The sequence below is a fragment of the Schistocerca gregaria genome, chromosome X (assembly GCF_023897955.1).
Source record: "Schistocerca gregaria isolate iqSchGreg1 chromosome X, iqSchGreg1.2, whole genome shotgun sequence".
Lineage (NCBI taxonomy): Eukaryota > Metazoa > Arthropoda > Insecta > Orthoptera > Acrididae > Schistocerca > Schistocerca gregaria.
Genome location: NC_064931.1, coordinates 450,252,566 through 450,277,819, shown reverse-complemented (window position 1 = coordinate 450,277,819; position 25,254 = coordinate 450,252,566). Strand labels below are relative to the sequence as shown.

The 25,254-nt window shown below is 36.1% G+C and overlaps 1 protein-coding gene across 2 annotated transcripts in view; it reads left to right on the top strand.

The window, feature by feature from the left end:
* LOC126297390 (vesicle-associated membrane protein 2) overlaps window positions 1–20,398 on the top strand; it is a 166,907-nt gene extending 146,509 nt beyond the window's left edge. For both annotated transcript variants that reach the window (XM_049988130.1, XM_049988131.1), the window contains 2 exons: window positions 95–146; window positions 18,201–20,398. In XM_049988130.1, the coding sequence (XP_049844087.1) occupies window positions 95–146; window positions 18,201–18,322 (174 nt within the window). In that variant the 3' untranslated portion in view covers window positions 18,323–20,398. The remainder of the gene's footprint in view (window positions 1–94; window positions 147–18,200) is intronic.
* The last annotated feature ends 4,856 nt before the right edge of the window (window positions 20,399–25,254 follow it).

Here is a 25,254-nt window from a genome sequence, read left to right as displayed (position 1 = left end):
ATTTAACGTTTCAGAAGGCCTTAACTTTGTTGAATTTACCCATAACAAATGTTGCTTTGTTGTTGTTATCTAACATTTTCTCTAATATTTTCAGATGATGATTATAATGGGAGTTATTGGATTGGTTATATTAGCTATAATTGTTGGTAAGTACACCACTTATGCATCCTTGTTTTGTACTTGCTTGTTTGCCCTGTTTCATCACTGCCTGTACACCTAACATAGGAAAGATAATATAATTGTGCTAAACTCAAATCAGATGGGAATTTATAGCAGTGGTACAATGTACCCTCTGCCATGCATCATATGGTAGCTTGCACAGTATGTATGTAGATGTGAAAAGTTAAATGAATTTTGTAGTTTTCAGTGGAGGCTAGCTCATGCTTATGATTGTTCGTCCATATGTAACATTTGCATACAGTGTGAAAGTGAAAAGACTGTTCAGAGATTTCAACTATATATTTATTTATGTAGGCCCAACTTAAAAAATGAGCAAAATTTTTCATTCACCTCTTCTTCAATACAGTCACTCCTAATTGAATAATATGTGCACCAGTAATGTAGAGCCTTTTGTATGAAAGTTTCAAAACTAAAGCTCTCTGTCTCCGTCTCTCTCCCTCTCTCTTGTTCCTTCAGTTTCATGATAAAATCATTATTTCTTATAAACTCCTTCAATATCTTAATTACAGGTTATTTAGGAAGATGAATCTCACTGCCACAGAATAAAGAAGACACATTCTGTCTGAAAGCATGATGAAGTTAATTTATTTGGGACACTGACTGACTCTGACTTTGAAACATCATAATAGTGAATAACTGGTATGGTCATGTGGGAATGTGTTGAAGACACTAGTTCCAAGTTTAAATGTACCATAACACATTAGTATCTTCAAAACCTTAGAGCTGAGATATAGCGGAAATAAAGTCTCTTTCTCATTTATATTTTAGATATTCTTAACTTTGAAGAGATTATAGGAAGAAACTTCTCAGTGTGAACTGTGAACCAAAAAGCATCTTCTTTGTGAATTAAAACAATGAATTTGACTAAAACTGAAACTTGTATATCCTTTTACAAAAGTAATGAACCTAATGAAATATCCAAGTGTACATCATGAACTAATTTAAACCCTTAATATCTTGTAAATTTGTACTCAGATATTTGGAAAGTTCTTCTACCAACACTGAAAAACCACAATCACTTTGAGGAGAGAAAGTATACCGTATACATATTTTGAGATGGGGTAACAATCTATGTCCTGGACTTGTATTAGGCATACGTCAGTTTCAAATCCAGCTGTGTTTATGTGTGATTAGTTTCTCTATCTTGTCATCAAATTTCGGATCCACAGTAGAAAGGTTTCTTCAACAAAGTCTACAGTCAAGCTACTATCTTTCCACTATCCAGTAGGAGTAGGGCTAGTGCATATCTGCAGTGACCAAATTATTTATTCATAAGGATTTACACCTTTTAAACATTACTGAAAAATCATGATTTTGTGTTATAACTATATGTTGCTTTATTGAAACTACCAGTTTTAGTCAAACAACAGATCATTCTCAAGCATCCAAATGCAATGAAAAAGACAATATTTTCTATATTCTTCATTTATTCATCCTTAGACTGTTCAGCAATGTCTGAGATACATTACAGAAATAATATGCAGGGTGTCCGAGGAGGAAAGGTAAATATTCACGGATTTGACAGGAATGATTATTCAGAGCAAAGAAGCCTATTAAACAAGTGCTCTAAAATGCATATCTTAATGGCTATGAGCACTTCTTCATCTTCGATACTGTCAAACAGATTTCTACTATTGCAAGCTTTTTGCTTTTGGAAGTATTATAGACCAAGACAAGAAAAAATTGTCTAGTAAACATGGGCTCCAAAATGCATAATTTAAGAACTATGAGCACTTGTTCTGTAGAAGAAAGATGTTTCACAGTAGGAAAGATGAACAAGTGGTCATAGTCCTTGAGTTATGAACTTTAGAGCCCATGTACCATAAAATTTCGGACATGCAGCCCCATAGATTCGACTTCTTCTTCTAATATTTCTGATGAATACTGTCCAGCTATCTTCAGAGTGAGCTGAGATGACTGACGCTCCAGAACTTGCTGGAGCAAGCAGAATACCATCCAGCCATCTTCAGAATGAGCTGATGCAACTGATGCTCCAGCACTTGCTGGAATAAGAGCTAGATCAAGTGCTGGAGTGTCAGTCACCTCGGCTCACTCTGAAGATGGTTGGATGGTATTCAGCCAAAATATTAAAAGAAGAAGTCAAATTTATGTGGCTGCATGACCAAAATTTTATGGAACAGTCTTTGCACCATGAATATATGAAGATGCACTTTAGTGCCCATGTTTACTGGACGTTTTCTCTTGTTTTGATCCATTCTATAACTTCTGAAAATATGGAAACCAAAAAACTTGCAGTAGAAGAGATTTGTTTTACACTATCAAAGATGAAGAAGTGATAAAGGTCTTAAGGTATGCATTTTAGAGCACTTGTTTACCAGATTTTTGGCTTCAAATGATCATTCCTGTCTGCCCCTGAATGCTCACCGTTCCTCTAGGGCCAACCTGTACACACCTATAAAACATATGGAAACTAGAATACAATTAAATGAGGGTAGGTCAGGAAGCTGCCCATGGCCTTATAAATGGATCCATCCTATTGTTCACCCTAGCAAATTGGGAAAATCATGGAAAAACCAAGTCAGGATGGCCAGATGGAGTACAAAGCCTGCCCCTACCAAATGTGAGTCCAGTGCATTAACAGTAGCTTAGCCACCTCAATCTCATTATATGACTGGAATAGAAACCACATAAAAAGATGACACACCATGAAGGAATTATCCAAATTGGATGGAAAATGGTAGCTGTGAGATAAATATACATAAAAACAAATAATTATAATTTCAGAAAACACAGATGATTTATTCCTGAGAAAGAGCATCAAAAATTCACTTTGGTTGTCATCCATGACACACTTCAGCACAGCAGTACAGCAGTGATATTCTACATTCTGTTTGATGCCCTTCATGACAACCATCCTGGGCTCACATCTCAGCAAGATAATGCCCTCTGCACATGACAAGAGATTCTACTGCTTGCCAAACCACAACTTGCCCACTAAGTTCCCTGGATCTCTGCCTAGCTGACAATGTTTTGGGCATTATTGCCAGGGCCTTCCAACCATCTTGAGATTTGGAATTTTGATGATCTAACGTACCAGCTGGACAGAATTTGGCATAACATCCCGCAGGAGGACATCCCACATCTCTGTCAATCAATCCCAAGTTGAATAACTGTTTGCATAAGGGCCAGAATTGGACCAACAGAGTATTGACTTTCTCAATTTACTAAGCTCTTTCATTGAATAAATCATCTACCTTTTCTTAAATTGTAATAATTTGCTTGTGTGTACACATATCATCCTCCAATTTCCTATTCATTTTGATAGTTCCTTCATAGTGTGTCTTTTTATTTATTTATTTATTTATTTTTGTCTTAGAGTTGATACAATTCTGAGAATATGAAAACTTATGAACACAATATATAACTCTCATGAAAATTATATATATGTCAGTAGTACTTTTCATAATGGTCTATTTGTTGTTTTTAAGCTGTAGACAATCTGCGAGTGTATTTATGTTTTTTTCCCCATATTTTTTTCTGCATATGTGAAAATGGTCATTATAGACTGAAACCGGTAATCTGTGAACAAAAAGTTTGTGACCATAGATGTTAATTAAATGAAATTTAAAAGTATAAAACATGAACACCAACCAACACTATATCTATCAAAACTAATCTTGCAACAGATCCCTTCTCTTAAGAGATGTATTGTGCTGGATCTGAGGCACAGAAAACAGCAAACCAACAGCGGAAGTGTTATTTTGCAAAGACAAACACAGCATAAATGGTGCAACCATTAACTGATTAAAAAGTACTTAGCAGTAAATGAGGGCACAGTATTGTGTAAATTAACATATTAATTTACACTTAAAAAACCCTTTGAAATAAGAAATGATCTTAACTCTGCTCTAAAAGGCATTTCCCCTCTCCAGGCTCTTTATGTATCATGGCAATGTATTATGAAGAGTAACACTAAAGTGGGTTACGTGTCTTTTAGTGCAAGTTGTTTTTCCTTGCTTAACATTGAGAGACCCATAGTTGTGAGTATTATAGCTATGGTGATCACTGTTAGTTTGCAGATTTCCAAGATTCATTATTTTCATCAATACACATTTGTATGTGCATAAGTGGGTACAGCAAACACACAGCAAACGCTATTGTAGACTTAGTGACAAGATTGGAAGAGCCCTTTTCTGTAATAATAATAATAATAATAATAATAATAATAATAATAATAATAATAATTTTATTCAACATCGAATGGTACACTGCACATGTACAAAGAAACAGTAATGATTACAGTTATTTATGCAATACACAAGACACGTTCTTCTGAATACGTTGTTAATTTACAACAAAATTACAATAAGATGTCTACTGATTTCTATTTACATAATTTCACAAAACATTTGTTGTTCTTCATTTAAGTATGGTACTTTTATAATGTGTAGTAAGGGTGTTTTGCTAACAATTTCTTAAGGTGATGTTTTAGTTTAATTATAGGAAGAGCCATGACTGCACTAGGCAGTGGATTAGCTTATTTTATACCTATGTACTGAGGCCCCTTTTTGTAAAGTGCTGTTCTTTCATTATTTCTAGTATTGTACTGGTGGAAATCCAAATAAGTGTTTGGGTGCATTCTTTTCACAAGCAATATTCCTTTTAGAATGTATGTGTTTATATCAGTTAACACTCCTGTTTTTGGAAACAAGTTGCAACAAGATTCCCTATATTTCCCTCCACAGATTATTCTCACACCCCTTTTTTTGAAGAATGAGTAGCTTATCTTGATTGTTTGGTTGTTGCCCCCCAAATTTCAATACCGTAGTTCAAGAGAGAGGAGAAAAGAGGATGGTATGCAGTCTTTAGGACTACAGTGTCTTTACAGAACTTGCTAATAGTACTGATTGCAAATATATTTTTTGACAACTTAGTTGACAGGGAGTCAATATGTGTGTCCCATTTCAGGTTCCTTTGGATTGTTAGGCCACGAAATTTTACACTAGACTCTTTCTTTACCAGTTCGTTGCCAATGTATAATTTAATTTCATTATTCAAAATTATTTTGTAATGTGAAAACATCATTTAATCATCAACAAATTTTACCCCAAAAATCTATTTCATGAGCTACAATAGACTGGAAGGAACCAAGTAAGCCATTCTAGCATCTTCTGAGGAGCATACTTAAAAAATGATTATCAGGGCAAAATATATAGAGCCTGGGCTTTGGGAGAGTTTTGTTGTGTGGTCTTTCCAGTCTGTCTTGATCAACATATATTTCTAAAAGTGTCATATACTGTACCCTATGTAACTCATTTCTGCCCAATACCACCTGGAGATCTTGGTTGTGATTCATTTTTCCAATCTGAATGTAATATGTTGTCTTCACATTAAGAGACATTCTGTTAGCATTGAACCACGGATGTGAGGACTTGAGGATTTGATCAGTTGCTGTAGACAGAGATTCCTTAACATCATTCAGTAGTACACTAGTATCATCTGCAAACAACATGGCACTAGCTACAGTTTCCAAGATCTACATATCATTTAATAAGGTATAGTAAGGGACCTAACATGCTATCCTATGGTACAGCTATTTCAAATAACTTTACATCAGGTACTGATCTGATTTGTGATCAAAATGACCTGAATTAAGTTCCACAACCTGTGATCTATTTTGCAAATATGACTGAAACCACATTACATTTGTCCTCATTGCTTCCAGATTATCTAAGAGAATTTCACGACTATAAGTATCAAAAGTGTTAGAAATAGTTGAATTAATTCATACAACAATATTGTTGTTATCTAGGTTTTTAATTATTTTATCTATAATAATAATAATAATTCTCTTTCTGTACTTCTACCTCTTTGAAACCAGTGTTGATTACAATCTGGAAGTACTTGGTAATTTGTTGTTTCAGTAGTCTCTCAGATACTTTAGAAAATGCTGGGAGGAGTGATATGTGTTCATACTTTTCAACTTTATGCCTATATTCACTCTTGAATGAGGCACAATGATCAAAAATCTGAAAATAATAATAATTATATATCCATTAAAAGTTCATCACAAACACTATAGATTGTGTGTTATACTATAGGTTATCTTCTATAAATATAGGATGGTTTTCTTTTGTTTCTGATCATTTTACCTGATTATTATCTTTTTCATTGCTTGTAGATGTTTGAGTTTAATATAACGTAATGTAACATTAATTTCATAGAGAAACAGAATGAAACATGGATATTAGGTAGTAAAAGACAGGTCTGTTATATTTACACAGATACATACTAATAACCAGGATCCACAACACACATTCCTCCACAGACATAAACAGAGTAGACCTATACAAATTGTTATGCAAGTGTGCCAATTACAGAAACACTAAAAAGAAAATTTGTATAAAATTAAAGTTTCTTTTAATGCATTATCACTAGGAGCCTAATACACAGTGCACATAAACACATAGTTTTCCATTCAAGCTATACAATCTTTCCCTCTGTATTCTGAGGACTGCCATTGTACTTCCTTTCTATTCTCTTCAAACTGTTGGTTTCCTCAGATGCATGAAATAGAAACAAAATACAAATAATGGGTACCAGAAATGAGTAATTTCTTACATTAATATATGTACCTTATAATTTTATTTGGAAGTTTTAATGCCTAGCTTCTATACCCTCTTTATTGCTGCATAGGCACATTGATCCAAATTAACATTTTAATTTATTTATGGATAGTAATGTTATTTCAATATTTTATGCTGTCTGGGAGTCTCTTGAGTAGAGAGTGACACATGTTTACAAGAATATTGTCATTTAAATGAAGTATTGTTCTTTGTTTCTGAGAATCTTTCCCACATCTTGCTATGATTGTGTATGTCCCTGTTCAACAAATAACACAAATTATGTTTAGATGCATGGTCATTTTGGGTATGTATTTAGGTCAATGAATTTTGACTTTCTGCAAAATCTTTATCGACCAAGGTCACATATAGCAAAATAGATAACTAATTTTGACCATTTCTGGTCATCTTTAGATACAAGAGGTATTGAAATAGAAGGTTATAAGACAAAAATTCCATTAACAATAATGGTATTTACAAAATATTTCAACAAAAGAATAGAACACCACAAACTAGAATAAAAAGTGTGTTTCTAAGATAAGTGGACACTTAGTTGGCTTTTAACAATGCAATGGAATGTTGGCTGTGAAGTATATACATCAACTGTCACAAAGTGATGTAAAATTCTCATCAAATCATCATAATGTAAGCATACATATGCCATAAATGACAAGAAAATAGCATAAAAGTAACATGAAAACCATTGCGTTATAGGCATACCTTTGAACTTGTGCTCGTAAAATGAGTATATAGTAAGTACAGACAAGCACTGTTGCGGTGCAGTCAGTGTGACACAGAAGATAATCATGCTGTCTGGTAACAGTGACATTCAAAGTTTCCATGAGCTGGTCAGAAACAGACTGACTTGCATCAAGTGCCCAGGCTCATAGGTGAAGAAAGTAACAGAAGGTGGCAACACAGTATAACACAATTTTGAGTTGTATAATAGGTAATGTACAGGTAAGTTATAAAATGAAGTAAAAAAATGTTAAAAGCATTATTGGTGGAAGGAAACTATTAGAGAACAATAGACAAGTTGAATAAACACAAATATGATGCTGTACAGACAGAAGGCTTTTTACTAAAACAGAACGACCAATAGTACAGTAATTTATACAGATCTGTATGAAAAGTAAAGCACATGTGTACAGAAAAAGTAAATCACATTAGCACAAACTCACTTAAAACTATACAAAATATGAATATGGCCAATATATGTGATTGATTTGAAGGGGCTATGTCACTGTATACCATAATGATGTAACTGATATAAAATAAAAAAACAGAAATAGATAGGGCAGCTGGAATGAGTCATCTAACAGCTGAAATCTAAAATTATGAAAGACAAACATAACACATCACTACAGTAGTGAAAATTTACATACTGTGAGGGTCTGACTTACAAAGTTATTGTAGCAGACAAATCCTATGCACATACACATCTAAAAGCAAACCTTAGTGTGCATTAGCAAATATGTAAAGATGATATGTATGAATGTATCATCTGCAATTTTTTATAATACCATAGTGTAACTTACATATCGAATCCTTTATGGTGTTATAAAGAAAAGCAATCAGATAAAAATGACATGTATAAAATATAAAAAAAAAAGCATAGGTAAAGCAAAAGATTAAGGTCAAGCAAATGAAGTAAATATGGGTGAATGACACAAAAGAACAATGACCCATGTCTAGGTGATATGTTACAGATGTCTAAGTTACTGTATGCATCCAACGACTGTGTGCTATCCACAAAAAAAGTGAACAATACAATAATGGTCAACTGAAATAATGGATATAAAAGATAAACTTACAAAATTAATCAGTGATGACAAATACACACATCAAAAAAGTTTTGCTTCACCGTGGTTCCCAGAACTCCTGAAGATAGATGTTGACTGTGGATATTGTGTAACAGACACAGTCCCTTTGACTGTTTAGAGATGTCACTTAGCCCACCCAAAGATGTAGAAAACCATGCATGAGCAGAACCTATTAGACTGAGGTGGACCGTTTGCCAATCAGTTCCAGTCATTCCACCAGGATGGGGATGCACAGCTTTTGTTATCTGTAGTTCAACTATGCCTAGACAGTTGATACCATGGTTAAATCATGTGCACAATATTACTTTGTGCCAGGAAGGGCTCTCAACAAGGGATGTGTCCAGGCGTCTCGGAGTCAACTGAAGAGATGTTGTTCAAACATGTAGGAGATAGATAGAGACAGGAACTGTGGATGACATGCCTCGCTCAGGCCGTCCAAGGACCATTACTGCAGTGGATGACTGCTACCCACAGATTATGGCTTGGAGGAACACTGAGAGCAACGCCACCATGTTGAACAATGCTTTTTGTGCAGCCACATGTCATAGTGTTATGACTCGAACTGTGCGAAATAGCCTACATAATGCACAACTTCACTCGCGACATGGCGAGGTTCATCTTTGCAACCATGACACCACACATTTTGGTACAGATGGGCCCAACAATGTGCCAAATGGACTGCTCAGAATTTGCATTGCATTTTCTTCACCATTGAGTGTCTCATACGCCTTCAACCAGACAATCGTCAGAGATGTGTTCAGAGGCAACCTGGTCAGGCTGAAAGCCTTAGACACACTGTCCAGTCAGTGCACCAAGGTGGAGGTTCCCTGTTGTTTTGGGGTGGCATTATCTGGGACCGACATACACCACTGTTGGTCATGGAAGGTGCCATAACAGCTGTACAATACGTGAATGCCATCCTCCGACCGATAGTGCAACCATTTTGGCAGCAAATTGGTGAGGCATTCATTTTCATGGATGAAAATTTGCGCCCCCATCATGCACATCTTTTATATGACTTCCTTCAGGATAACGATATCGCTCAACTAGAGTGGCCAGTATGTTCTCCAGACATGAACCCTATCGACATGCCTGGGATAGATTGAAAAGGGCTGTTTATGGATGACATGACCCACCAACCACTCTGGGGGATCCAAGCCGAATCACCATTGAGGAGTGGGACAATCTGGACCAACAGTGCCTTGATGAACTTGTGGATTGTATGCCATGGCAAATACAGTCATGCATCAATGCAAGAGAATGTGCCACTGGGTATTAAAGGAACTGGTATGTATAGCAATCTCGATCACCACCTGTGAAGGTCTCAAGGTATGGTGGTATAACATACAATGTGTGGTTTTCATGAGCAATAAAAAGGGTGGAACTGGTGTTTATGTTGATCTCTATTCCAATTTTCTGTACAGGTTCCGGAACTGTCAGAACCGAGGTGATGAAAAACTTTTTTTGATGTGTGTAATAGAGGTTACTGGTACATGCATCCATTTCCCCATGTGTAAGTGATGGTACTGTTGTCTAAGTTATTGTATATATTCAATTATTGTGTAGATAAAGAAAATCTAGTCATCAAGTGGTGGCAGGAGAGCACAAATATAAAAGGTATTACAGTTCACATGCTTTTGGAGTTAGTGGCTCCTTCTCGTGTAGAAGGAAGTGTTGAAGGGGAAGGAAGAGGGGTTAAGGAAAATGACTGGTGAGGTTTAGGAAAAGGGGTAGGGATCAGAAAAGTTACCCACACCCTGGATCAGGCTTTTTTATATTTTATACATGTCATTTTTAACTGATTGCTTTTCTTTACTACACTGTGAAGGACTCTATATGGAAGTTATTCTACAATATAATGATATATACATCCAGATGATTTGCTAATGCACACTGAGGTTCACTATTAAATGTGTATGTGCGTAGCATTTGTTTGCAACGATAATTCTGTAAGCCAGTGCCTCACAGTATGTAAATTTCCACTATTGTATGGGCATATTATGTTGGTCTTTTGTAATTTTAAATTCCAGTTATTCGATGAATTGTTCCAATTGCCACTGTCTATTTCTGTTTATCATTTTATATCAGTAACATCATTATGGTGTACATTAATGTAACCCATTCAAAACAATCACATATATTGGCCATCCTCATATTTCGTATAATTTTAAGCAAATCCATGCTAATGTGATTTCCTTTTTCTGTACACATGTGCAGTACTTTTTATATAAATCTGTATAAATTACTGTACTGTTGGTCATTCTGTTTTAATAAAGAGTTTTATGAAATTACACCATTTGCAAGATCTTCTACCTGTACAACTTCATATTTTTGTTTATTCAACTTGTCTATTTTACTCTGTTTCCTTCCAACAGTCATATTTTAACTGTTTTTTGACAAAACTGTATTACACTGTGTTGCCACCTCTCTCACTTTCTTCACCTATGAGGCTGGGTACTTGACACTATTCAGTTTGTTTCTGACCAGCTCATGGAAACCTAGACTGTCACTGTCACCAGACAGCATGGCTATTTTCTATGTCACATTAAATGCATGACAACAGCACTTGTCAATATTTACTGTATACTCAAGTTACAGGCACAAGTTCAAAGGTATGCCTATAATGTAATGGTTTTCATGTTACTTTTATGCTATTTTCTTGTCATTTATGGCATATGTATGCTTACATTGTTATGATCTGATGACAATTTTACATCATTTTGTGACAGTTGATGTACATACTTCACAGCTGACATTCTGTTGCACTGTTAAAAGTTAACTGCCTAAGTGTCCACTTATCTTACACATACTCTTTATATTCTAGTATGAACTATTTAATACTTTTGTTAAAATCTTTTGTAAATACCTTTAATATTGAATGGCAATTCCTGTCTTGTAACACTCTGCTTCAATATCCTTCAAATCTGAAATGACCAAAAATAGTCAAGAATTAGTTATCTACACTCCTGGAAATTGAAATAAGAACACCGTGAATTCATTGTCCCAGGAAGGGGAAACTTTATTGACACATTCCTGGGGTCAGATACATCATATGATCACACTGACAGAACCACAGGCACATAGACAGAGGCAAAAGAGCATGCACAATGTCGGCACTAGTACAGTGTATATCCACCTTCCGCAGCAATGCAGGCTGCTATTCTCCCATGGAGACGATCGTAGAGATGCTGGATGTAGTCCTGTGGAACGGCTTGCCATGCCATTTCCACCTGGCGCCTCAGTTGGACCAGCTTTCGTGCTGGACGTGCAGACCGCGTGAGACGACGCTTCATCCAGTCCCAAACATGCTCAATGGTGGACAGATCCGGAGATCTTGCTGGCCAGGGTAGTTGACTTACACCTTCTAGAGCACGTTGGGTGGCACGGGATACATGCGGACGTGCATTGTCCTGTTGGAACAGCAGGTTCCCTTGCCTGTCTAAGAATGGTAGAACGATGGGTTCGATGACGGTTTGGATGTACCGTGCACTATTCAGTGTCCCCTCGATGATCACCAGAGGTGTATGGCCAGTGTAGGAGATCGCTCCTCACACCGTGATGCCGGGTGTTGGCCCTGTGTGCCTCGGTCGTATGCAGCCCTGATTGTGGCGCTCACCTGCACGGCGCCAAACATGCATACGACCATCATTGGCACCAAGGCAGAAGTGACTCTCATCGCTGAAGATGACACGTCTCCATTCGTCCCTCCAGTCACGCCTGTCGCGACACCACTGGAGGCGGGCTGCACGATGTTGGGGTGTGAGCGGAAGACGGCCTAACGGTGTGCGGGACCGTAGCCCAGCTTCATGGAGTTGGTTGCGAATGGTCCTCGCCGATACCCCAGGAGCAACAGTGTCCCTAATTTGCTGGGAAGTGGCGGTGCGGTCCCCTACGGCACTGCGTAGGATCCTACGGTCTTGGCGTGCATCCGTGCATTGTTGCGGTCCGGTCCCAGGTCGACGGGCACGTGCAATTTCCGCCGACCACTGGCGACAACATCGATGTAGTGTGGAGACCTCACGCCCCACGTGTTGAGCAATTCGGCGGTACGTCCACCCGGCCTCCTGCATGCCCACTATACGCCCTCGCTCAAAGTCCGTCAACTGCACATACGGTTCACGTCCACGCTGTCGCGGCATGCTACCAGTGTTAAAGACTGCGATGGAGCTCTGTATGCCACGGCAAACTGGCTGACACTGACGGCGGCGGTGCACAAATGCTGCACAGCTAGCGCCATTCGACAGCCAACACCACGGTTCCTGGTGTGTCCGCTGTGCTGTGCGTGTGATCATTGCTTGTACAGCCCTCTCGCAGTGTCCGGAGCAAGTATGGTGGGTCTGACACACCGGTGTCAATGTGTTCTTTTTTCCATTTCCAGGAGTGTAGTTTCCTATATATTATCTTGGCTAATAAAGATTTTACAAAAAATAATTATACATTGAAATAACATATCACTGTCTCTTCACTGACAATGGAAAATTTTCTGCATATCGGAGAGCAATGAACCTGGAGGAAAGTGTGCCTAGCTACACATGTATCCTGGTTTGAGTTGCTACATAGTGACTGAATTCAGATTTTTTTTGCGAGGGGAGGGGGGTTGCTATGAGACATAATGTTGTGTTCATTGCGTTTTGTCCAGCATTTGTAAATATATGGAGCTCTGTATATTTAATTTCTGTATAATAAACTAGTTCCATAACATGTGGACAGTTAAGCTAAACTTCATTGGTCATGCACCATCTTATACCTTGAAATGGAAGGAGGTTTTCTACAATGGGACACATGACATTTGCAAATGAACCATAATTCTTTAATGTCTTAACTATTATCCCTGTCTTGAAAATGGAAATTTGTGTTAGTAGACAATAGCATCTATTTCAAGAATTGTTGTTAACTTTTAACTGCTTCTTGATAATACGTCTTTTTAATTGGATTTCACTTACTGGTTATTGGTATGTAGTACAATGATTAAAAAGGATGTAAGACAGGGAGTAATCTTTTGAGCCTACCGTTCAATCTATACATCAAAGAAGCAATGATGGTAATAAACAAATTGTTTAGGAGAGGAATTAAAATTCTAGGTGAAAAGATATCAATGATACAATGCCCTAATGACATTTCTATCCTCAATGAAAGTGAGGAATAATTACATGACCTACTGAATGGAATGAACACTCTAATGAATACAGAATATGGATTGAAAGTAAATTGAAGGAAGACAAAAGTAATGAGAAGTGGCGCAAATGAGAACAGTGAGAAACTTAACATCAGAATTGATGGTCATGAAGAAGATGAAGTTTAAGGATTCTACTACCCAGACAGCAAAATAACCAATGACAGACAGAACAAGGAGAACTTCAAAAGCAGACTAGCACTGACAAAAAGGGTGTTTTTGGCCAAGAGACGTCTACTAATGTCAAACATAGGCCTTAATTTGAGGAAGAAATATCTGAGAATGTGTTTGGAGCACAGCATCGCATAGTAGTGAAACACGGACTGTGAGAAAACTGGAACAGAGGAGAACCAAAGCACTGGAGATGTGTAGCTGTAGGCGAATGTTGAAATTTAGGTGGACTGATATGGTAAGGAATGAGGAGGTCCTGCACAGAATTGGAGAGCAATGGAATTTATGGTAAACACTGAGACAAAGAAGGGACAGGATGATAGGACACCTGTTAAGACATCAGGGAATAACTTCCATGGTACTAGAGGGAGCTGTAGAGAATAAAAACTGTTGAGGAAGACAGAGACTGGAATACAACCACCAAATAATTGAGGACATAGGTTGCTAGTGCTATCTTGAGATCAAGAGGTTCATACAGGAGGGGGATTTGTAGTGGGTCACATCAAACCAGCCAGTAGACTGATGACTCAAAAAAAGAAAAAGAAAAAAAAGGGGGTAGAATGATAACATAACACATAATGTATTAAAAACAGTATTGACAAAATTTCTTTGATTGCAACATTTTAAAATTTGAATAGAATATTTGTTCCCATTTACATGACCATTTTGTACCCTGGAACAGTTTTTAACACCAGAAAAAAACCTTACATTTCCAGAGTAATTTTTGTAATTTTAAAAAGTGTGGAGTGGACATAAAGTGAATGCTATCATTTCAGAATGGAATAAGAAAATGTATTAAAGTTATTTTACAGGGCTACCTCCAGATAAAAGTCTAAAAAGTGTTCTAAGTTACAACATTAATCTTAATATGAATAAAAAATTCATATTTGTGAAGCTAGAGATGGAGGCTTTGCCCAGTAGCTCGAAGATCAGCTTGTACTTTGAAGTAAGGCGCAAAATAATGATCAAAAGTATGTGGCCGAAAAATGCTGTCACCTGACAGTTTTTATTTCCAAAGATGCCCTGTGTTCTAGTAACATAGTAGGAGATACTAAATTAAAGGTCCCTGTAGTAATACTCATTGTAAATGTTCAGTGTCTTAGAGCAAAAGGTAATTTATTATCATTCTTAGCTGAGAAAATGGAGCCAGGTATGTTATGTGTTTGTTAAACTGAGCTTTGCAGCCAGAAAATGAATACTACAAAGTTATTAAGTATGTGGGCATGCTCTAGGAAAAAAATAAAAGAAAAACTGAACAATTATTCATGTTTCTATGATTGTTTATGCTGACAGTAGCTTTAATGTCTGTGAAAATGTCGTAAAGAGGCACTGTGTTAATACAGATATGGAGATAGCTGCTGCTATTAGGTTTTGACATAATTGTTATTTCAGTTTACTGTCCTCCAAATTATGACTTTGAAATGTCATCTTCAGGTACCTAATGTGACTGGAGTAAAATTGTATTATTTCGGTGGACAAAAAGCTTAAACAAATATCAATGTGAGTGAATTTATAAATATGAGTAGCACATATGGACTATTTCTGACAAACTACCAGCCAACCAGAGGTGATGTTTTAGTTTATGCACAAGGTATTCCAGGAAAAGTGTAGAGGAAGCAGTAATTGCAGGATGTATTGCATTAATTGTGGATTTGCATGCAAACCGATCTGATATTATTTGGCTTTTATAGTGCATGTTTAGCAGGAGAATCATTTAATTGGGAAGAATTTTATCATCTGAGAAGTGCATTTTTAACTGACTGCAACAAGAAATTGCTAGACATAAAAAAACAACAAAAAACATGGCACATGGCTAACATAAAATGCACTTTACTCATACTAAATAACCACATAATAGCAGCAACGGAGCTAATTATATACAACATGTTTTTTGCCATTATTTATAAGCAAAAGGTGCTTATGGCAAAGAGACCAAAGTGGTCAAAAAGAATTACAATACTTGTACTTGAAAATGTTCATAATCCATGCAAGGGAGCTTGGGATTCAGTTGACGAACACAGATTCTCTACATTTTCCTCATATATACAGGGTGAATACTAATAAAACTTTCGACTTGCAGGGATGGATTCTTGACTAGAAACAGAGGAAGAAAGGTCCTGTGAACATGTGCCCAGAAATGCATCATTGCCACAGTAGATGGTGCTGACAAATGAAAGCTCCTCTGACCACATGTTGTGTGTTCCTTTTGCTTTGCAGGTTGTGTGACTGACAAAGCATACTTTAAGCAGCAGAATGGTCTAGTGTTAATGTCAGGAACAAGCCAAGATGGTGTTTGTGTACAGCCAAGCAGCTGTAAATGGTTAAGAGGCAGCATGGCTATACCAAAAAAAGTATCTTCACAGACACCAGCCACATCACAAAAATGCAATGATGCATTTCTGGACACATGTTCATAAGACCTTCCTTCCTCTGTTTCCAGTCAGGAATCCATCCCTGCAGGTCGAAAGTTTTATTAATGTTCACCCTGTATAATGAGTACCTTGTGAGAATATGTGAAAAAATTTCCAGATTTGGATATAGACTCTACATGCGTTGTGAAGCAAAACAGCTATTGTACTGTTAGTGAGAGGAGGAAATGCATCCTAATGACTTCATAGCATTGTGAAAGCTAACAAGTGTTCAGAGATTCCAGATGACAATGGTACATCATGTGTTATCCTGAATAAAATTATTATTGAATTACAGGACCACTAACCGTAGCATCAAACAGTATTTTTCGTGTTGTAATTGCCCAGTTTTTTTATTGTAGCTTGAAGAGCGCCAGTCTACAAAAGGAGTGATCAAATTGAAGTGTTAAGCAAGAGATCAATATTACTAACTCATGTACCAGAAAAAGTGGGGGACTTTGTAATGACATGATGTATGACACTGATCTAGGCAATGAAAGTTCATCATTTCAGCAGTGTCTTGTTAATGGAAGAATGATCAGGAAGGTGTATAAAGAGAAGGAGTACAAAACATGAACAGTTTTTGAACTTAATAAAGTGTTTAACTACATAAAACACAAGAGTTTTCTGAGCAAGGTGGAGCATTGTGGAGCTATTGGTGTTGTCCTGGTGACTTTTCAGTACTGCTTAGAAAACAAGCAACAGATAGTGCTCAAAAGAGCAAAATCATGCAAGCATTTTTTATTCATATTAGTGGTAAATTATTTGGGCTGCAGACGTCTGACCTTACTGTTTTCACATGATACAACCTTATTATGTAATGCAAAAGACCTGAATGAGGCAATTCATAAGCAGATGTATTACTCAATATGACCAAAGAGTGACTGGGCAATATAGGTATTGTGTAACATCTTGGTTTCAAGACTGACAGCAGACTCAGTTGGCAAACACACATAGCACATGGATGTGAATAAAGAAGTTGTGCACCATTAAAAAAACTAATGCACATAACAACAACACAGTATCTCTTAGAAATGTACAATTCACTCTTTCACAGCCACATGAGTTACGAGTTGCAGACTACAAGAGTGTTCTACTGCTCTGGAGGAAGGTGTTAGAATTATAACATCCATTTAGGAGTAATGACAGCTTACAGTAAATATGCCTTAAACCTATCATGCAAGATATGTTATTTGTTATTATAATTCTAAAGAGAAGGACTATTTGAACACCCTAGCTGTCAGTTCCCTAAAACATGACAATTTTCTTGTGGTGTCACTAAATCTATTTGTGTTGCCTTCTGAAGGACAGTCATGGTTGGTGGGAAAGCTTTGAACATAAACTATGATTACAGATACTGTTTTTGGTTGACAAATATTTTGATACATATTACAGAGTGCACACAAAGAGTGGATAGAACATGTAACTAAACCACATGGTGGTGTTAAATTATTAGTAGTGAAATTTCATACAATTAAGTAGCTACCAGGAAAAGCTAAGTAGAGCCTTTTTTAAATAATCTACATACTAATGTTACTTGTTTTCTTAATGTATTTGTATTTTATTGTATGTATATTCTTAATTGTTTGTATTCTTATAATGTAAGGTTAACAGAGACTATCATACGTGGTAATAAGTAGTAATAGTAACAATACTATGAGTTTTACTTTGTAAGTTTAAAATTCAGATAGTAAAACAAATTTTAGAGAAAACATTAGACTGAAAGGAGCATGTTTACACAGATATGTATAACAAGAAAAGCAATAGTACTGTCCATACAGCTTTTGAACTGGTTTTAATTATTTGTTTATAGTCCAGTAACTGTGAGACAACAAGTCATAACTATTTTCTTTTTTTTCAGTTAAACTGATGCCTGATTCAGCTCCTGTAGCACCTCCACCACCACCACCACCTCCTGGAATGACTCAGAATGTGGGACAGATACCTCCTCAGGCTCCACAAGAACCTCCAAAAACTCGCTAAGGGAAAATAATTATCCACAAGCATATTTCATCTTACATATTCAAAGAAAGCCATTTCTCTTTCATTTTAACTTATTACTCTTCTTTTGAAAGGTCTGACTTGTATTTGATACTACAATATGTGCTGTTATGTTTATGAATTACCCTATACTGCATATACTATCAAGAACACCGGGGTGCAAGCACCTAGATTTACCTTTGTGAAAGTTCACGGGTATTGTTGTCTTGTTAACGAATATATGATAACCATAATATATTATTACATGTAAAAAGTTATGTATAGTTTGTTATGACAACTTTTGTCATTAAATTTATGGTGCATACTTAAGGGTAGTTGGACTATACTATACTGTAATATTCATACCATGTGTTGAATGAAAGTATCATTAGTGCATTAGCATACCATTTAAAGAAATGAACTTCAGTGTTAATGTTTTCTGATATTTGCCTTACTGTGAACAACACAATCAAGTACTGATGTTGTGAATGTGAATTAATTATTGTAAATATGATATGACGTTTACACATAATTTCAGCATTATATTTTTAGTTGTTACTGCATTTGCAGATATTCAGATGCAGCAGAATTTAGAGCTTTTCTATTTTGGTCTTAGTCTGCTCTTTGTGATAAAGATATAGAATGCTGTGACTACAAATAATGTTATGATCATCTTTTCTGAGCTATGTGTGAAGTGAGCAAATGAAATCCACAGTTAGTTCATACTAATACATCATTACAAAGATTTTTTCCACATGCCTTGAAGCAGGTGTGCCAGATCATTAGAACTGTACTACTTTTTTCAAATATTTCTGAATTTTTTGTATGGTTTGAGAGAAAAATTCAATGAAAAATATTATGATAATCATATATATGGACAAGACAATACAGACTGGCAAATATATATAACTAGCAATTCTATTCAGTTTTGGTTATAGTGAGAATAATTTAGTGTTATAGCACACTTTAATAATGTTTTTGTTGTCTTTATGCCTATGCAAATATTCGGAACATATAACCACTCTAACTGTTTGCCACTGGAGATTGTATGTATGACTTCATTTACAATCTGAGTAGATTATTGATAATAGATGATGAAAATAATACTATCCATGCTAAAATGTAAATGATAGGTATTGAAATGAATGGAATGTAAAATGTACTAACATATATTCTTTAAAAACAAAGAAGTAGACTTCAAAGGTCTATGTTTGGGATACCATTTACCAGTTATACTATTTATTTGATTTCTTTTTTTCCGATTTGTTTGTGGGGTCGTAGAGATTAGGATTGGCCTATGTAAATAGAATTTGAAGAGGCAGTGCTTGAGATTTGATGGTGACATATTCTCAAAAATTTAAACCTTAGGTAATTGAAGTTGACATTTAGCCTTTAATACGTAAAATAAACTTCACCAAGAATGATAAGTATTCAACATACAAATACTTCAACCAACCAAACATAACTTTGGATGTGTACTAATGGTGAAATCATCCTCTTTAAGAACCTCTTCCTAGTCCACAAACAAGGAAGAATGTCAGCAGTCCAAGGTTAATGTGTTTCTCATACACCACTTCTTTTAAAGACGACTGACTGAGTAGAATTCAGTGTGAAGTTTACATGAATTATTTAAAAAAAAAGCAGTTACTGAAGTGAGCACAATAGCACTCTTTCATATAACCTGTACATATATATTGCACTACTGTTGACCATAATATGTTACAACTTCAAACCAAAATTAACAGACAAGGAATCTTACTATGTACAAATGCTAAGATTTTAATGGAAAAATTGTAGTACTGTTTTCCATTACACGTGCATTACAGAAAATCTTTTGCTATCAGTAAAGTAAGTGAGACAAAGTATCTGTGGAGTATATAAATAATTTTAAAAACTGTTGAAACTAATTTAATAAAGTATGCCTGATGACTAGATTGAAATTTAAATGTATGTGAAGCTTTAATTCAGATATCTGGCATTTATGAGTAGTAGACATTGTAAAGCATATTCCTTGAAGTTGTTATTTTTTAGCACTATAATAAATTTAAAAGAAGTTGTGTGTTTGCAGTTATCCAAGTTCCTATTTGCTCTTTTCTTAAGCTCCTTAGTGGACACTATTGCAGAAATTCTGAAGTGGTAGCAGTCAGTTGCAGATGACAGCCCCAGTCCTTAAACAGAAACTCTACAAGTGCTGCAACATTTTTAAATCAGCATAATGTATCATATATTTCAGTAAATATTTTAGTCAATCATTAGTCCTAGCAGAAGACATTATCATAGGTAGGGGCAATTTGATAGATATACCACACAGCTGTGTCACATAAAAATTAAACTTCTAAAAGCTTGCGTATGAGGTGGTACCATATTTCTCACTACTGACAATCTAATTTCTCATATTATACATGAAGCAAACTGTCATGAGTTTTGAATCTGATAAATCTTATAGCCGACTAATTCATTATTGAACATAAAGTTAAGTAACTGAAGTTTATGGAATGAACTGACACACATCCCATACAGCATAAAGATTTTGCCTTGTGGTGATGAAATGTATGAATGTAACAGAGAGTTATGACAAAATTTATTTGTGCCGATAGAGAGGATTAAGTATTTCTTCCTGATTTAATGCTGACTGTTAGTGCATAGAAAGAGAACAGAGCTACTTAATAGACAATTTCAGTGACTGAGGGAGAATTTAAATGTAATGTAGAAAATATTGCAGGATACTGCATTAATGGGAAACAATTAGGATGGAATATACAATGTTACAAAACAAGCTTCTAGAATTGTGTTAAGTATTTTTAACAATGAAGAATTTTAGTATGTTAGTCCTTAAAAGGTCAAAAAGTACACTTTTCTTCCTATACAAAGACTTGCATTGATATCTCACACTACAATATAGGCCGACTTCACTTTGAAAATCATAGACATAGGTGACACATACAAGGAAATTTGAAAAATAAATCACAGTGAACAGAGATGGTTGCCAACACTTTAGCATTCATGAAATGCAGTCAGCTGTGATTTTATGATTATATTTTGGATCACATGTGTGGTAGCAACTTTACTGAAAGTAACTTCAATTTACAACAAAATGAAGAAGAAAGATAATGACGTAAGAAGTTACTAGAGGTACACAGGGTATCGATAATTCCAAAGGAATGTAGTTACTATTGCCTGATCTATATGGTTTATGCATAATTTGTTTAATGATTGACGACCCCTACTCAAAAACATGAAAGAAAACTTCTGAGCCTATGAAAGGTGCTACATGGTGCACACAAGTTGAATGCAAATAAATCTGGTAAAAGGTCATGCTTACCAGATTTGTGATATTTGTGGTAGGACTACCAGACACATTTAAAAATAAAGGCAGCTTCTCAGCATGACAACGAGACAGAAAGGAACACAGAATGTAAAAAGACAATGAAAGATTACAAAGAGATGTATGTGGGTGGAGATGTAAATTTAACACTTGAGTCATTACATCAAGCCTTTGTTCAAGGCGTCACCTGCACATAATGAAACTATTTTTGAATTACATATAGTATATTGCATAAAGTAACTTGCGTATCAAAGCTCTTTTTCTGTTGGTCATTGACATATATTAGGCATACTGTAGCACTAAATCAATAAATCAATAAATACAATCTCAGAAGAAAGTTAGTACATTTTAAAAGTAAAAATAATAATCACTTTGAATATTTCATTGATAAAGTTATTTACACACCTGTGGGTTTATAATCCAGAGCCATTTGTATGAGAAATAGGTCATTCAAAGATGTGTTTCAAATACTTAAAGAAATTGTAGAGGAAAAGCCATAAAATGTTAGAGATTAATAAACATCATATGAATACAGCCTTCCTTACACAATAATCTGTTAGTGTTTCCAATTAGAACATGCTCCATTTTATCAAATTAACTGATGCTGGTGTCATTAATTAATTATGTTCTATGCAATGAATACAAATTTTTGTAACTTGATGATACCCACTCATATTGATACCGCCATGACAGGGATAGGAAACTAGAGACAACCATTGGAGCAAGTCAGACTTGAATGCAAACGTTCTCTTGAATGGATAGCTTCTGAAAGCCATTACATAATATTTATTTAAGAAACCATTTCCTTTGCACAAGCACTTTTTGGTACAAATGTTGACAATTTTAATAAGAGATTCACATAGTCAGCAGGCCATAGCCACTTTAGCAAATAGTACTAAAACCTGAGTTACTCTATGGAAGCCTGCCTTACATGACATGATAATTCCAGTGTTAATTGTGCCCTTAACATCAGGCTCTGCCCTCCCTTAAGAAAATACCTTGTACAGTCAAATACACAATAGATACACCAGAGGAAAATCAGATTTACATTTAAGGAATAGACTTTAGCCCTTTAACAAATATTATTTAATGTTGGATTACTCTACGGAAGTGCTATGGTTCAAAATTCAACCTTGACTTAGATGTCAGGCACCACCCTTTATTATGACAATTATCTCAGAAATGTGAAAATACACAAGAAATACAAGAGAGTACACTGAATTAATAGGCCTTACCCTTTTATTGTAAAACATTCTAACAATAAAAACTTTGTATACAGTCAATACTAAGCTAGACATCAGGCACTGCCCTTTCTCAAGAAAATAGTCAGAACAGTTAGAATATGCAACATATGCAAAGCTAGCATCAGTTAAATTCAGCAAATAATACACACGTGAATAGATATGAAAAGAAATTTTATGGGTGTAACCCTGCAGGAAATTTGATTATTTCTAGACAAGTATTCAGTAAACAGTACAGCACTGAGTGATTTAAGCAATACAAGCATAACAGAGGATGTTACAGAATTTGCTTTGTCAACCAGTTGCAGAGTACACACATACATACATGTGAAAATGGTCTGTCCTGAAGCTGGGGAATGACTTAAAGAAGCTTTAAGGTAAATTTCCATGGGACCCAATTGGCTACTGGGGACTCACTGGGTACATGAGACCACAGGACTTGACACCCAGCTCATCTTTTCACACTCTTGCACCATTCCCACACTTAATACTAAACAAGTTTGCACAGATTTCTACAACAGAGGAAACATACAGTTAAACACCATACAACTTTAACATTGTCTGAGAGCACCACAACATGGCCACATTCATCCACACAAACTACTACTTATAATCATTCTGCCATATGCATAAGGTACTTGTGCCTTTTTAAAACAAAACAAGCTGGAAGAAGCAATCTTGCAGCACCACGTGGAAGGACCATTGTTCATCTTAGTTCCACTAAAGGTTCTTAAAGCTGTACACAGGGTAATCAAAACACTTCTGAAGCAGAGTGTGTATTGCACAGCAAAATAGTCCAGCAGCCTGTAACTACAGAACCAGAGCCTAAACAAACAGAACAAGTAAACTCAACAAAATCAGAATCAAAGTCCCGTGCATAAGTCAATTGGTGCTGCTTGCCACTTCACTTCCTGAGTGGGCAGCAACATAGTGACCTGTTGATGCACAAGTGACCCCCACTATCCACTGACAGATACCAAAAACTTTATGTACAGTGCCACATGACCTCTGCGATGCCAGAGGCTTGTTGCAGAACTCATACTAAACACTCTCTGTATACTCCGACCAATTCCTTACTAGTTCATGCCTTGAGAACCTACCATATGAGTCCATGCCCATACCTACTGCGAAGGGGCTACAAACTTTGCATGAGCAATGTGCTGATGTTAAGTATCAATACAGCTGTGTCACATATGTGTATGAAATAACAGAATATGTGACAAATGAAACTCAATGAAAAGATCTATTTGCGTGATTTAGAAACCATTCAAAGAAAGTAATGAGTTCTGCAAGGTGGCCTTTTGCCACTTAATTCTTAAGACCTGAGAAACATTTCTGATGAAAATAGTTTATTATATTCTGTGTTCCATTATGTAGATTCAGTTCTGGCAGAGTTGAGGGGAGAGGAGCCTTGAGGTGGTGTAGAAGTAGGATGCGTGGAGCAAACTCTGCCCATGATTAGGAAGAATAAGAAAAGGTGTATATGTTGAGGAAAAGGGAGAGCCACTGTTAGGAAGCAGTCATGACTGAGGCGGAGGCCCTCTATTATAGGATACGTAAATATATTCGTGCAGATTGCTGGGCTTGATCAGGTGATTGAGGGTTTAGGAACTTTGTGTAAGGGTTTCACAAAAGGTGATCAGGTAGTGATAGTTAATAAGGACAAGAAATACGCCGTAGGTGATTACCTGAATAAGATACTGTAGCTTCCCACACTGGTGGCAACAATGTGAACTTGTGCAGTGAGGCATTTGATTGTGATCCCCCACTCAATTCAAATGAGAGTGTCCACACATTGCAAAATTGAAGGAGTGACAGCTGTGTGTGACCAGCCAGCATGCAGGTGTTCAAACAGGTTTGCGTGACCTTGCAATAATGACAGAGGCCTCATCCAACAACCCACCATACTTTGGTTTACTGCCAGGTCTCTGTCGACATTTGGCAAGTGACTATGAATGTCTATGATGCAATGACTGCTCTTTGCTTGGAATGCACCTCTGTTAAAGATAGCATTTTTGAGGCGACATGTAGCACTGCCACCTACTGTAACTTCATGAAATTATAGAGGCTGTAGTGCAAATATTCCATGATATCCCACAGAAAATTCCACATTTTTTCAACTGAAACTGGTTGAAAATAATGTCTTGCAGTATTTATTGACTGCCCCTCATATGTGGAAGCACAAATATTGATAAAAGTGTTGAGAGCAAAATTATAAATAAGTTCCTAAATATTTCGAGTACTTTTGGTGTGGCACAAATGGAAAACACTGTTACAACTGTTTCAAAAAGTTCAGCTTCAATTTTAGACTATGTACTTACAGATATTGACAAGAATAATTGTAAAGTAGTTGTATTATATCTTGATAC